The sequence below is a fragment of the Amblyomma maculatum genome, chromosome 3 (genome assembly GCF_055883805.1).
Source record: "Amblyomma maculatum isolate TAMU_Amacu chromosome 3, ASM5588380v1, whole genome shotgun sequence".
Taxonomy (NCBI): Eukaryota; Metazoa; Arthropoda; class Arachnida; order Ixodida; family Ixodidae; genus Amblyomma; species Amblyomma maculatum.
The window spans coordinates 111,870,287-111,883,402 of NC_139346.1; the positions used below are offsets into that span (position 1 = coordinate 111,870,287).

Consider the following 13,116-nt stretch of genomic DNA (forward strand, 5'->3'; position numbering starts at 1 on the left):
CTTTTGTTTATGCTGTCCGGAGACCGAGACGCAGCAAGAAAGACCGCACAGGATTTGGCGAACTAAGTGAAAATGAGTGCCGATGGTTCGGCATTGTGATACAGTTCTGACTCCTTTCTATTTTAACCTCCGTTGTTTCTTCACTGAACCTGTCTTTACCCTGATAGTGCCTCCTATAAACATGTAGCACCCTCCTTTAGCAACGCCAAGCAAGGATTTAAGCGCATGAACTCAAAACTTTTTTCACGAGCGCTTGTGTTTTTTTGGTTTCTTTTTTGCTTTGTGAAAGCAGTATACCGCTCCTCCGGATTGTCTTGTAATATTAGAGCTACGGCATTCGTGCATCTTTTTAAGCTCCACTAAAATTTGTCGCATCGGGGTGCAGTTAAAGTAATCTTCAAAATTCTACTCGTGCAGGCTGAGGCGTTTTTTTTTCTTTCTTTAAGTCCTCCAAGTAACGAACGTTCCCACGGCTGACAATTCAACAAAACACAAAATAAAAAGAATATAATTACTTATTTATTTCTGAAACAGCAAGCCGCAAAGAAGGGGAATGTTGTATTTGTTTTGTTTTTTTAGGTGCACTTAAGAAATTGTCGAGCAAGTGGTATTCGGAAAATGATTGTCTGTAACAAGAAAAAGGGGCGGATATATCACGAGGTGAGCTCCTAGAAATGCTTGGGCCGATGAGTGCACAAATAAGTAAAAAAAGTGAAGTGGCGCATGCCACAGGATTATCACATGGTGGAAATTGTTGCTAACTGCTTGCGTCTGGCATAGCGGAATCAGCAAAAACAGTGAGAACTAAACTGATAGATGTGTCATATGTGGTTGTCAACGATTCTATAAACTCGTCATAAGGAGTTTTGAACACGCATAAAGCCACTGCACTTGTACCCGTAGGAATGACAAAGTATAAGCGAATATTCAGCCGAAATAATGTTAGACCATGTGATCACGCTCGAAGGAATATGCATAGAAATGGCAATTTTGAAATAAACGAGTAAATTGCAAAGTAGAAACTAGCACCCTGAAAATTACTGAAGTCACGAAACAAACAAGTAGTCGATCGAGGTCTAGAATGAATACGCTGCGCAACACGAAGCTTGTAAAAACACATAACTAAGGAGGCCGCATATATAAAATATGCATGTCCCTCGAGGAACCCATTAAATAATCAAGGAGCGGCCGAAGCACAATAAGTGGAAACCGACTGACCTGTGTTGTACGCGGCTCGGTGTGCTCTTCGTTATTTGGATGCTCTGAGTGCTCATACTGTAGAATCAGAACAATCTGAAGACCGATTCCCGAGCGTCCAATATCGATTTGTGGCCGAATGAACGCCGCAAAGACTCAAATGCCGCCCGTGGCTGCCTGTGCAAAGTCATAGAGTTACAGGGTGTCGGATATCCAACGGCTCAGCCAAGCGGTGCCAGGCTCTTACATATGGTGGTGCCCACAATAAGTTTGCACCTGCGGTTTTCAGGACAGATTTGCCTTCTTGGTCTCGCGCGGCAAACCCAATGAAGCGGCAGCTCACATGGGCGGCAATAAGGCTTCAGTTCAGTTCAGTCGTTCAGTCGTGTCCGACTCTTCGTGACCCTATGCACCATGTCACGCCACGCTTTCCGGTCTCTCACTATCTTCCTAACATCACATACCTTCATCTGCAGTGCCTCGAGGATGCCATCTAATCATCGCGTTCGCTGCCTACCCCTTCTCCGGCGACCCTCAACCTTTCCCAGCATCAAATATTTCTCCAGCGACTCCTCCCTTCTCATCAGATCACCAAAGTAGCTGAGCTTTAACTTTAGAATTTGACCCTCCAATGAGCAGTCAGGGTTTATGGTCGACAATATGGACTGATTTGATCTTCTGGCAGTCCAAGGAACTCTCAAGAGTCTTCGCCAGCACCACAATTCAAACGCGTCAATTCTTCGGCGGTCAGCCTTTTTCACAGTCCATACATACATAAAACATACATAACAACTGGAAAGACCGTAGCACGAGTTATACGGATCTTGGTTGGCAGACTAATGTCTCTGCTCTTTACTAGGCGGTCAAGGCTAACCATTTCTCTCTTTCCCAGAAGCAGGCGTCTCCTAATTTCATGGCTGCAGTCTCCTTCCGAGGTAATCTTGGAGCCCAAGAAGAGAAAATCTGTCACAGCTTCCACTTCTTGTTTATTGATGCTCCAGGACTTGATAGGGCAAGACGCCATGATCTTTGTCTTTTTAATGTTCACTTTAAGTCCAAACTTCTCACTCTCTCCTTGTGCGCGCATCAGAAGTCTCTGGAGTTCCACTTCACTTTCTGCCATTAAACTGGTATCATCCGCATATCTAAGGTTGTTGATACGTTTTCCAGCAATCTTCACTCGATCTGAAGACTCGTCCAGACCGGCCTTCCTCCTGATGCACTCTGCATAAAGGTTAAATAGGCAGGGCGACAGTATGCAGCCTTGCCTCACTCCTTTCTCAGCAATAAGGCTTACTTGGATATAATTAAAGAGCGCATTTGTAAGCCTGCATGCCATTTTGTGGGCCGTGGCTCTGTATGTCGCAGGCTTGATTATCTGCATTGTGGAAGTGAACATAAGATGAGATCGGAAGCAGCTAGGTCTTTTTAAATAGAGATGAGTAAGAAATAACAGGCAAGAATCCTGGTCCAGGATTACGCGACAATATTTGGTGATGATGCGATAGATGTATATACTTATTTAGAGATCCTGCTCACTCACAAGCGCGACATTGCAGCAGCAGTTTCTTTGTGCGTTACGCGGTGGCATCTGCAAAAGTTTTCATGTTTATCCTCGACCTCCCAGCGACAATTTCTCTAGTTATGTATACAAGCGTCGTGTGCAGTTAGATTTTTTTGTTACGTCTGATTAATCACACGTTTTAGAAGAACCTAACTGTCTGACTGCTCTCGGTGTATTTGGAGGTCCATAAGTGTACCGGATGTGTAATCCAGAAATAGCTGCTTGATGCTAGCATGCTGACCATCTAACCATCTCAAGCTTTGCTAACGATCGGAAACTTTGAGTTCTTAATGAGCGAAGAGGTATACTTTCGTAGCTATGTTCTCCTGTAAATACCACCACCTGCGCAGAAAATTAAAAAACAAAAAAATTCCGCCGAGGCATGAGGTGTCCGTATCAATATACATGTCCCCTAGAACAACAGCGGTAAGGAAAGCTATAGAAATGTTTCGAGGAAGCAGTATACACTGGCGGATATCCAGGGCGTTTAATGCGACCGCTGCAGGGTTAATATCCAAGCCACTTGTTTAACCCCGGATAGCGGCTGATGTAAGCGTCTGTAAACGAGCATTGTGATAGTGACATACATTATAAGCATGTAATCAGCGAGACCAAATATACCCAACTGAAAACGGGTACTACCTAAAGGTTGCACGACTTACCACATATAGGGCTTGTATGTGATGAAGCATGTTGTTATTGCGTATACGGGATCGTTCTTATCCCAGTCAGAAAGTTTTTCACGGATCTTGAGAAGCGAGTGGCACCTTTTCGAATCAGGACAGAAAGAATGAAGTTGTGCGCTCATCTAAGTCGGTTATGCACTACGTTACGAATGAGGCAGTGTAGGATGTCGGTCAACAACAAAAAGTATATTCTCTCTGCACACAGTCACTCGGAGGTAAGCCTTTTTATTTGCTGAAAGAAAACAATACCGGCGTAAATGACGGAGACCTGTGTACAGATAGCGATGTTTATTGATCGGCAGCCTTTCCTTGTCACTAGCATCACCGAAATTGGTTAGCGAGCGCATAAAATGACGCATATGAAATATAGCAGAATATCTTTATCATGATGTTAAAATTTTTAGAAAATTTTAACATGTTGTTTACTTTGGTTCGCTTATTCGATCCTCGTTTCTTTAGTTGAAGGCCTATGTAATGAAACCTTGCTCAATCTACGCCATGTGCTCATCCAAAACTCGCCTTTCTATAATCATCCAACGCTACAAACGTCGAAGTGAGTTGACAGTCAGATACCTGCTTATTTGGTAGGAGCCATGGCTTTATCGAAAGTGATTACAAGAAAAAAAGAACAAGGGTCTGCCACACCACGAGGAGCTGTCCTTGGTATTCTGAAATTTTAGGTGTGTATTATTACAAGCCTACTGAGACTTCTACTCAATAAGGGACTTTTACGCAGCACTTCAAAAACCAAAAAAAAAAATGACCCGTTGGTGCTGAAGATACAAACTTCAAGGCGTCGCTGACATCTTTCCTCCGGCACGAACTAGAGAGATCACAGCCAGACCACGCTCATACTCTCTGAAAGTCTGAAACGTCCAAGTCGCAATAATTCAAGGGGGACTATTCATTTTTCACCTGCGCGCGTCACTACCAGCATCACTGTAGCCAAGCCGGTGCAGTATGTCGCTGCACACCGTATTAACCGCGTCGATGCTCTCCTTTGACAGCTTCTTAGTCCAGCTGCTACTGATAGCGTGTCTTGCGTTTCTTCTGGTCGAGTACGGATCCTTGAGATCCTCTTCACTTGCTACTGTATGGTTCTTCACGAACGAAACCACCGGCGGGCCGTAATCTAAACCGAGGCGGTCGAAGAGCCTCCGCGCCTGGTAGATGGGGTCAGTAGCCACGTCTTCGAAGCGAACCATGTGAATTCGGGACAGCCACCACCTTTCTAGCTTCAAACGCTCATACGCGTTAAGGTCTTGTCGCATTTGCGTGCACATAGCTTTTGGGTCTCCACATTCCTCGTCCTTCGAGCACCAACTCATGTTCAGACGAGAAGCGTAGGTCGCTCGCGGGTCTCGTACTAGGTAGACAACTCGTATGTTCTCAGCAATATCAGAATTTCGGTTCACCCAGGCCACTATCTGCGGAATCAGAATAAAAGGAATTCAAGTAAATGATTTGTTTATTTATTTACCAACAAATGCTGTAGTTGCAATAACAGTTCAGCAAACATGTTTTCATCAGACATTCAACATTTAATGGAAGAAAACAATTCCAAAGGTATGCAATGAGAGGAAAATGTGAATTCTGGCAATGTTTTGTTCTTTCAAAATATGAACTTGCTTTTGGGCTCACACCTTTGCATATCTCTAGTCAAGCATAATCCGGTTTAACAGGTGGTTATTTACAGAACCTGACAAACGCAATTCAGCGTTAAAAACAAAAACGCACAAAGACGATCATGTGTTGTGGAGCGACAAAACTGCGATATCCTAATGGTTGAACATGTCTCTTGGGTAAGAAATTATAAACGATTAAGGGATGGCTGTGGAGGGCCTCTGGAGGGTGAAAGAGGGACAAATAAATGGACAACTAAACCAAGGAAATTAAAGAGCGCGCTTTCGCCGAAGCTTGTTCTCCTAGTGCCATATAAAAACCTTAGTGCATATCTCTCTCGCCTAGTTCTGAAGTCACCAGGTAGAAAAAAAATTGCAAGCACGTGTAAGCCATGCTTCCCTATAATCGGCAAAGGAACAATTTGGTCAGGTGTCATATTCTTAAGAAGCTTGATATTATAATGGTAAAATGAAACAGAACAAACTTTTAAGGGAGCCTCAGTTCGCTAGACAACGCTTTGTTAAGTGCAATTTCCTTGCTGTTTATTGCGCTGTCATCACTCGCGGATTTTATATGCTGCTTTTGCTTACGGAGAAGAAAAGTAAGAAAGGAGACGAGCAGGGTGAGGAATGAAAGAATGCTGCCTTGAAGTGGATTTGTTTAATAAAAACAAAAATGCCTAATTAGGTCTCATACTATAAAATAACATCTGCAAATACTATGGCATAACACCTATCGTAATACCTAATATTGAAAAAGTGACAGCCGGAAAGTTTGTGATAATATGTTAAAGGATCAGGAGCTTCCATTTCAGACGAAGCATCTTAAAGACAGCAATCTTTCATTTCACTATTCCTCCCCATATATGCCTTTTTTTCTCCTCTGCATTTCCTCATCGGAAGCAAAAATCTATATAAACCCTAACACAGAAATGCATCTGTCCAAACAGTGCCTCCTAGACGAATAAGCCTCCCCTAAAGCCTCGTTGGGCTCCCGCAAAAGACAAAAACAGCGCAGGGAGAAATCAAAGTACTCCATATGCAGTCAACAGCAAGGCCCGTGTATATATCTTCCATTTTTTTTTTAACTTTACAACTCACTCATTTTTCTTGGGATACTGGCAACACAATTACTGAGCAACAAGTTCTACTCATGCCTTTTTTTTGCGCCGAATTTAACGTTACAACAATGGGCCTCTTTTGCCAAAATGGGGTGCTCAAGTGTTCGTGAGAAGCCACCAGCCTAACACCCCATCATGGCCTGAGATCAAACAGCGCTCGCATTGTAGTTGGCAGAACGTTTTCGATAAAAAAAATCATGGAAGAAAGTGCGAATGAGTATTTCGTTGGGTGACTCCATCGGCATGCTTCAGCTCAGCGTCTCGCCAACTCGCCGCGCTCAGATATCTTAAACTTCTGTTGTGATGGATGCGACCCGGTCCCTACAAACCCCTTGGACACTTTGACTATCCTGGATGCTATTGTTACTAACTGTGGTGGCAAGGCGACAGCACTAGCAAGAAGAGCGATATGCCTGGAATTAGCGAACTGTCAGTGCTAAGCTGAAAACAAAAGGCTCAGCGGAGCGGTCAACTAAATTAGAACCTAAGCCTGGTAAGTGTTAAGCACGAGTACGGGTGGGGTTTTTGCCACCATCTCAAGCACATTTATCACCCTTTAATATTTTGTTATCGTAGTATAACTCGTACTTTTCTTCGATCATCAGATCTCCTAACGTTCTTCTCCTCTCTCTTCCTTAGCTCGCAATGCTGACATTTGAATATATTTGCGAGGAACCAGGCTGCTAGCAATGAGGTGATCAAAGACAAGATGCATTCTTCATGCGCTATAATGTTCGTACTGTGTAGCGTTCTTTTGTAGCATATTGCGCAAGTATCCAAATATTACAAAAATACCTGCGGGATGCTGAGTCTTGTAAACTTGAACACTTGAGTTTTGGCCCTTGCGCACAGGGCACTTATGTGACCTGGGGATGAGCATGATGGTCCGTTGTCGCAAACGTCGACCAGGAACCGGTTGTGCTTGTACTCCGGGCGGTTCTCCTGCCACAGTGTTAGCAGCGGAACGTTGTACATTCGACACCGAGCGAGCTCGTCCAGAACCGCGAAGGCGAGGCTTTGTCTTCCCGGTCGAATGCGACCGGATACGGTGAATGGTTGCAGGGGCTCGTAGTAAAAGTAGGTCATCGGACCAGAGGAAAGGAGTTCTCCGAAGAACGAGGACCCGGATCTGTAGTAAGAAGCGATGAGCACAATCCTTACGTTGTTTGGCGCCACGACTGGATACTGTTGCAAGGCTTTTTGGAAAGCGATTGGCAATGGGCTTTCCAGGGAGGAGTCCAGTGTGGTGACTTCACGTGACCCGACAGCGTTCAGGGAACCAGGATCTCTCCAATTTTCATCATGTCCCGTCAGAAACCTCACTTTTGTAATGTTGGCAAGAGCTGTCATGAAAACATAAACAGACAACCATATTAGTTCTACATAGAGGGAAGATTTGCATCACCATTGTGATTTAGATTGAAGCGCTCGATGAGATCCCAGCTTTAAGCACATGTTATTTTACCCGCATAAAAAACGCATGATCAGATTCAGTAAACAATGGCTAGAGCATTGCGCCAATGTTTTTATTTTCCCTTGCTTTTTTTCTGTAATATGTCCCCGGCGTGAAAACGAGCTATAATAAAAAATATGGGAGGGGCTAGAGGACACTTGACCTTCGTCTTCAGGTGACGGGTCTGCTTTAAAGGCTAGTTTGCGGCTCCTGGTACGAACCCTTGAGCGCCTGCATGCACTTTGATGCTCGCCTAATCGCTAATCCCATGATTTGCGCCTCAGATATTTCAGAGGCGCAAATCATGGGATTAGGGATTCTTAGCGTATTCTTCTACGCCACTACACTATGTGGAAAACCACCCGAGATTGTAATAAAGCGACATTTTTAAACAAAGCCATACAAACGTGCCTCTGCGGTAAATAAACAGTGCTCTGTAGCAGCATGCTATTGTTGTATTGTATGGGTTAAAGTGTTATTGGAATCGTAAAGTTCCGGAGGGCTCGATGTCCGTCGCAAAGGAGCTGAGTTTGCAGCTTCTGCCTATTCGGCCATGTATGTGGCTCTTGACTTCACGAAAACCGCCCAGTACACGGTCATGTGGCCTGCAAAGTGTCACCTGCCACCGGCATGCTGTCTTTCTTTTCCTAACAACTGCGCCACTTAGCTTTCTGCAAAACGGAGTTTTTAACGCTATTGCGCTAAAATCACTTATACAGCAATGAGTACAAGGCCAAAAACAGGCTGCCTTCAATTAAATAACTTTGGGTAGAAAAATTCTTGCAGGAGGACAGGCGGGTCCTAATTGATGTAAAACTGCTACGCAACAGTTGACCTGTCAAAGACGTCCCCTCTGGTGACACTCCAGCTTTCTGAGGTCCTCAGGTATAAAAAGTTTTCCTTGCAGTGTTTCCGAAAAACTATTAGACAAATATGACGATGCGGTAGCTTTCAAAGGCAAAGACAACAACCTAGTGTTATTTGGGCCCATTTAACGTCAAACCAGAAGAACGTTCCCGACATGGTAATAAACAAGCCGTCTTTACTGATTCCATATGTTGCCAAGAAATGGTTTGAAGCATATCCAATGAAAAGGCGAAGCTTTTATTACGGCCCCGAGGAACATAAAAAATACTCATCATGCATGTTGAGTAATGGATGGTTCTTTAGAGGTGATCGATGACAAGACCAATGTCATAAGGTTCCGCGTCAAGCATTTTTCGTCAGGCTGCTACGAAGCCCTCATATTTTGGCGAGAAGACATAGGATGCCTCGCGCTACCATAATGGCTAGTTTCTTTACTAAATTACGCGAAAATCATGCCTATAGCAGCACCGCTATCGTCCGATGTATGATTCCTGGTATTCTAAACTGCCTAAGTTGCTCCTGTCCTCAAAGCTGTGTCAGTCATCGATTCTTATAGAGATCATACCTGAAGATGTCCAAAGGTTATTTCTTATTGAGCTTCTTAGTATATTAGAGGTGGCTCACTTGAGATACCAGTGTCTTTACGTAGTTTGATCTTGCTGTCTCCACGGCTTGCGTAAATGAACGCCACAATGAAATGAGTGGCGGCGAGCTGCGTGCATTTTTCTACTGGGTATAGGTTGTATTTACTGTCGGCTGCCGCGCGGGGGACGACGGGAAAAATGAAGCATTTCCGCTTCCGGTTCGCTATAGCCTTGGTCATCGTCGTCGTCTGCTGAGGTTTGGTTTGGGTGGTTCGGAAGATCCAAGGTGCTGTGAACTCTGTAATTTGCTTGCTACTATAATGGTCAGTTGCGCTGTGTACAGAGACGGCAATAGGTCCTGCAGGTGTGAAAACTCCGCGAACAGCACAGCTGTCAACCTTTTGGGGTAGACAACTGCTGTGGCGGTTCTTGTACTTTGGTTCTGCTGCGTCGTTTTGATAAAGCATTGCCGTTCTGACTGTCCCGCTCGATGTGGTATAAACGCGTTTGCGTATGTGCAAGTGATCGCGTTTAATCAATGACAACTTCATGAACATGCTACTTTCAACCCTTGGAGGAGAACCTTTCGGACTGCTGCCCTTCTGCTCCAGGTACGTGTATGCAGCGTAACTGCAAGCGCGCTAAATCGCTAGAGGAAAGCGAGGAATACTTTCAAGCCGTTGCACGTTACTAATTAGCTCTTGCGAGCTTTTCCCTGTGACTGTGGGTACCAGACCAGGTGCTGACGAGACATACCGCTGCGCGCACTACAGGCGTCGGGCTAAGATGATCGGGATACAGAACAGTGCAGCGATGCCCGTTCATGCCTGCTTTGGGGCTGTACTAGACAGTCCCTCAAAGCCCGCTTTCCTCCAGCGTTGTAGTAGAATACATGTTACGCTGTACATGCTTGGGCGCCAGTGTATGGCTGGAATGCTCTCCGCTACAAAAAATAAAAGCAAAAGGAAAATGTCGTTCGTGCATGAATCCGGAAGCGAACGGCGAAAACGCTGCTCGCGGACGGAAGCAAAACCATGGAAATCGATGACTCAAGGGCCACGTCTATGCTCGAATATTCTAGCTCACTATATCACGCAATGCCAGATCGTGATAGTGCTTGACGATTTTGTCCGCCGTGTGACTCCACCACACGTCGACTTTGGGATGCGACGACCGGGAAGCGTCGCTCACGTGACCAAAAAAAATGGCGGAAGGCGCTCGTGCGATTGCGTCATGTGCTGCGATGAACCTATGATGAATGAACGAAATGAACCTATACATGCGATGAACGAAATGAGCCCATACAATTGGCTGGCGCGTGGACCTTCATTTTCTGTAGGAAGTTTCTAACGGTGGTGTTTAGCAATGGGCGGTTTTAGTATGTCTGTGCAGCTTGTCCCTTCAACTCAAAAAGAGGATTATTGGAAGCGGTCTATCAGATAATACACTGCACGCAGCTTGGTGGCCCTCCGCAAGCATTGTACGCGCAAAATAAAAATAAAATGCGCTGCAGGCTGATCCTTTTAGTGCCAGCAATATGGCCGATCGGAATTCAAAATAAGGTATGTAAATTGAATGGCTTAATGTAAGGTTTCGAGCACGAAATGTTTCGAACAGCGGGTTCGCAGGACAGAGAATAAAACACATGACACGTCGTTTTCGAGCTATTTCGCAGGCCTGGAATATGCACTTCCTGTAGCTCTGAATGAGTATTTGCTGAAATAAGCAAACGTCCAAGCTAAACCTCAGAACGTCGAACCACCTGCTCAAACGAGCTGCGGACAGACATATGAAGGACCTAAAACGCATTTTATTGATACTGGCGCTTATCAAATATTCCATTTGGAGCTCGCAACGTTCCCGCTCTTTTGAACTAAGTGAGCGTAGTAAAAAACATTGCTGTACTGTTTCAGACTAGTCGCAGTTGTCGCAGTAAGGGCGGATTGCTTCACCAAATAATAGCCCCGATGCGGCTTTAGGGGTGATTGATATATAGGAACGGAAAGGCGCGGTAACTGTCTCACTTGTTTTCTGTGGACACCTCAACCGCGCCGTAAGGGAAGGGAGAATGGTGAGAGTAAAAGTGGAAAGAGAGAAAGAGGAGCCGTAGTGGAGGGCTACGAAGTTATTTCGACCACCTGGGATCTTTAACGTGCGCTGACATCGCACAGCACACGGACGCCTCTTCGTTTCGCCTCCATCGAAACGCAGCCGCCGAGCTCGGGTTGGAACCCGGGTACTCCGGCACAGTAGTCGGGCGTCTTATCACTTCACCACCCCGGCGGGGCACTTTAGGAGTGCAGTCAGTGTGCTGTGCGAAGTCAGCGCACGTTAAAGATCCCTAAGTGTTCGAAAGTACTCCTTAGCCCTCCACTACGGCTCCCCTTTCTCGCTTTCCACTTTCGCTCCTATCTTCATCCTTTCTCTTATGACGCGGTTCAGGTGTCCACAGAGCAAGTGTGACATAAACTGCGCCTTTCCCTTCTAGTGAACTAATTATTATTATTACTATTTAGGAGAGGACGATGGCAGAAGACATTTTCCAGATGGGGAGAGAGACTGCACTATAGTACACATATGAAGTGTGGCTTAAAAATGAACTCCATGATGCTGAAATAAAACCTCACAGAGGAAAAAAACTTAAAATAAAAAGGAATAACAAATAAAAGAAAAATTAAAAAGAAACGAAGGCTTCCAGGAGAGTTTTTGTCTTGCCGGCAATTAACCACAGAATGAATATCGGAGGTTTCATCAAGAGCTGACCGAACTTATGTTAATGTCAAGATATCTAGAAATTGAACACTGGTCACAAACTGAACAGTATTGCAAGGCAGTTTTTTTGGTCGGTATTGCCTCTAGCAAATTTGAAGATTTATAGGGCCCCATTCCAATGGGTACACATTGCTTGATGTTCTAATCCGGTTTGACTAATGGGCTGCAAAGACAAATTAGGGTGCTAATATTGAGCCTACTGTTAACCTGAATGCTCAAGTTGAATACTTAATCGCTGCCCCTAAACTAAACCCCTGGAAATGGAGTAGGCGCTCAAATATCGTCAAAGAATTGTCTGCAGCAGAACATTCTCAGATTCGGCACCGCTAGGAATCAGGATCATCTACGAGGTGAAAATAGCATGTCATGAGGGTCCGATAAATGTGTGATTACGCATGGTAATCACCACGTAATGTCATGTTTTACCGGAGATTCCTTTAGTGGTTAAAAGGTAAGCTTAGCTTCAGAAAATTTCTCTTCCTATAAGTTATTTTTCGGCGCTTGAGATAAGATGAAGTTTAGTACAAAATATTTAAACTGTGCAGTCGCTCGGACAGCATTTATTCTACACTCTAAGAAGAATACCTATGCATTTCCTTATAAGATCAATGCAGTGCAATTCCTTAACGCCGTCTTCAATATTACTTGAATTGATTCAAGCAATGAATTCAGTAATCTCTCATGTTTCCAAACATGAAAAACGATCCCATTGTTATTACATTTGACGATTCGAAAGTTAATTCACAATGGTAAGATCAGATTGTGCGGCTGCGTTTAAGACTTTTCGGATGCATGAGGTAATATCACGAAAGTCAAGTGATTAATGCTTCACTATTTCCATCTGATGTATAACAACGATGCGTGTAATTAATCGCTGATGAGTGATCATACCGCTTCACTTCGTTCTTCATGGCTCCACAAGATATAAGGAGAATTTCACTATAAAGACGTCCTTCTTACGCACCTTCCGACCTGGCCGCATACTCAATGACACATTAAACAGAGCCTAAATAACTGTTTGGTACACCTCAAATTCCATTACTCGAGAAAGTTACAGCCATCCACAATCCACCATGCAAGACCTCACATTGGTTCGTGGACTGCGAGATGCTACCTGACAGGTTACAGATGAAAAACTGCTAAGCGACCATTACATTATTCAAATCACTGTCCCTCGCTGTACCTATCCACCTAAACGTAAAATGTCCCACACAAATTGGAGTACCGTTCGCACTATTCGCGACACTTTT

At 44.5% G+C, this 13,116-nt stretch overlaps 1 protein-coding gene across 2 annotated transcripts in view; it reads right to left on the bottom strand.

The window, feature by feature from the left end:
• Window positions 1–3,637: 3,637 nt before the first annotated feature.
• Window positions 3,638–13,116, bottom strand: part of LOC146195702 (carbohydrate sulfotransferase 2-like) — a 35,971-nt gene continuing 26,492 nt past the window's right edge. For both annotated transcript variants that reach the window (XM_084597879.1, XM_084597878.1), the window contains 2 exons: window positions 6,986–7,533; window positions 3,638–4,874 (listed from right to left, as the gene is read on the bottom strand). In XM_084597879.1, the coding sequence (XP_084454005.1) occupies window positions 4,359–4,874; window positions 6,986–7,533 (1,064 nt within the window). In that variant the 3' untranslated portion in view covers window positions 3,638–4,358. The remainder of the gene's footprint in view (window positions 4,875–6,985; window positions 7,534–13,116) is intronic.